At 43.1% G+C, this 2,500-nt stretch overlaps 1 protein-coding gene across 3 annotated transcripts in view; it reads left to right on the top strand.

The window, feature by feature from the left end:
* The window catches only part of dpysl3 (dihydropyrimidinase like 3), a 31,060-nt gene that overhangs the window by 15,637 nt on the left and 12,923 nt on the right, over positions 1-2,500 (top strand). For all 3 annotated transcript variants that reach the window (XM_048235231.1, XM_048235224.1, XM_048235216.1), the window contains exon 7: positions 1,417-1,485. In XM_048235231.1, the coding sequence (XP_048091188.1) occupies positions 1,417-1,485 (69 nt within the window). The remainder of the gene's footprint in view (positions 1-1,416; positions 1,486-2,500) is intronic.

Genomic DNA, 2,500 nt, shown 5'->3' with positions numbered 1-2,500 from the left:
TACACAGCACTATCATAGCCCATTGCATATGACAGATTCCTGCTTGGCCTCAAATAAAACATATGTCTGAACAGCAGATGCTTCTCAAGTAGCAGAATAACAGTGAGAGGCAGACAGATGTGGTGACCCCACTTTAGAGCTCACACTGAATGAGCCACAGTATGAGCTGGAGGTCCCATCTGCTTATCTGAGAAGGGGAAGTGGTTCTGGTGTGGGTTAAAATCTTTAGATATATATTATTGACATGTAGATAACTGCTTTGGAATGTACCTGACTCCCTCCTAAGCAAATAAAATATGTTGAGTTATTCTTCAGTTGTTTATGACCAAGTGTATTTGTGCAGACCCAGAGTACTAAGACTAAGAGACAGACTGGGAGATTTGATGGTATTTGATATGATTCAATCATATAATGATATTTTGCATATTAGCGTGAGGAATCTTTGGCCCTGAATCTTAGCAGGACTGGGACTTGTATTTGAGGGGACACACATACACACATGCACAAAGTGTCACAGTCCAGGGGAAATGTTAGAGGTCTTTATTATTCCAATCCCAAACCACAGCCTGTTAAGGCCTCATGTCAGGACCTGCTCTAATCTTCTTATGCTGATAAAAACTGGGACATGGCCGCATTTTCAAACCGTCATCAAAACTGAAATCCCTTCTTACGATCCAACATATTTTACATCTGACTGTTTACACACAGAAGCTTATATGAGAGGGGTATCTGTTAATAACTTAAGGCGATGGTTTGCAAACCCAGGCAAAAAGCTTATTGCCATGCCCAATTTTATCATTTTTATTAGGCATGGCTGCATGCATTTATCACCACCAAGCTGTTGTATTTGTGTTGCCCAGACATGTAAACATATTAGCCCTTGCTAGCCTACATCTAATGGTAAGTGATTGGATTAGCTAGCATTAGAGCTGTTTAGTATATTGTGAGCCTCTTTTTGTTTTATAATCCAAATGAAAACAATGTGAGCTGTCTGTGTGTGGAACGATGCATAATACTTTTCATGTTGTATCCTTTATTTAACCAGGACGGTCCCACTATATCTTTTCTACAAGGGGAGGCCTGGTCAAGATGGTTGATACCATCAGCAAATGAGATTAAAGATACTCTATAAATACTCTGATGCAACTCTAAGCACTGGTTAGCAGGTGGATAATAACAAATGTGCCCTGGAAAGTCATACTGCTGATGGTCCATGACCTCTTCACTATTTACAGCATTGTGTTGGTTTGGGAATTGGTCACCACCACACAGGTTTTGGCTTGTTTGGTTCAGTGGTGCCTTGGCTTGAGTACAATATTGATTTGTGCCACCCTGGCAGTCGAGGGCATCAGAGAGGGTGGCATGAGGTGACGTGCACTCACCAACCCTGTGTGTGTGTGTGTGTGTGTGTTTCAGGAGCAGGCACGCATGCTGGAGATGGGCATCACTGGACCAGAGGGCCACGTGCTCAGCCGCCCAGAGGAGGTGAGGGACGGAAGTGTGTGTGTGTGTGTGTGTGTGTGTGTGTGTGTGGTGTGTGTGTGTGTGTGTGTGTGTGTGTGTGTGTGTGTGTGTGTGTGTGTGTGTGTGTGTGTGGTGTGTGTGTGTGGTGGTGTATTATTGTGTGGTGTGTGTGTGTGTGTGTGTGTGGTGTGTGTGTGTGGTGTGTGTGTGTATGTATTATTGGTGTGTGTGTGTAAACATTATTATTGTTATTATTAACAAATGATTATTATTATTGTGTGTGGTGTGTGTGTGTGTGTGTGTGTGTGTGTGTGTGTGTGTGTGTGTGTGTATGGTGTGTGTGTGTGTGTGTGGTGTGTGTGTGTCTCTCTCTCTTTCTCTCTATCTCTCTTTCTATCACTCTCTCTCTCTGTGTGTGTGTGTGTGTGTGTGTGTGTGTGTGTGTGTCTCTCTCTCTTTCTCTCTATCTCTCTTTCTATCACTCTCTCTCTCTGTGTGTGTGTGTGTGTGTGTGTGTGTGTGTGTGTGTGTGTGTGTGTGTGTGTGCATGAGTGAGAGTTTGTGTGTGTGTTTTTCTCTCTCTCTCTGTGTTTGGCTATATTACATATGGCTTGCTACTGTGTTGTACTAAAGGGATTAAAATAACTAAAGGGACTAAAAGAATATAAGTACTCTGTAATTACAGAACTCTGTAACTACAAAGCATCTATTATCTGCCACAAAGTAAACATTTATGTGTAGTTACATTCTGTCATAGTTGTACCATTCCAACCAAGGCTTTGTGTGTATTATCAAGTATCAATTAGAGTTCTCAGTGCCACTTTCTGTTTACATGAAACAAATCTTTAATCAGCGATTGCCCACCCGCCTGGCTCTGGCGCCCATGAAAGCCAGTTGAAACTAACACTTAGTAGCTCCTGTAGTAGGCCCAGAGAACCTGAGAGCAGTGATAGGGGCTCTGGCACAATGGAGAGCTCCTGTCACCGCTATCAGCTCTGGCATCGGTCATCTCTAGCAGCCATCTCTCTTTGGACTG

This window comes from Alosa alosa, chromosome 2, assembly GCF_017589495.1.
Source record: "Alosa alosa isolate M-15738 ecotype Scorff River chromosome 2, AALO_Geno_1.1, whole genome shotgun sequence".
Classification (NCBI taxonomy): Eukaryota; Metazoa; Chordata; class Actinopteri; order Clupeiformes; family Clupeidae; genus Alosa; species Alosa alosa.
Note: the sequence above shows the minus strand (reverse complement) of the source record. Positions and strands in the feature narration are given on the sequence as shown.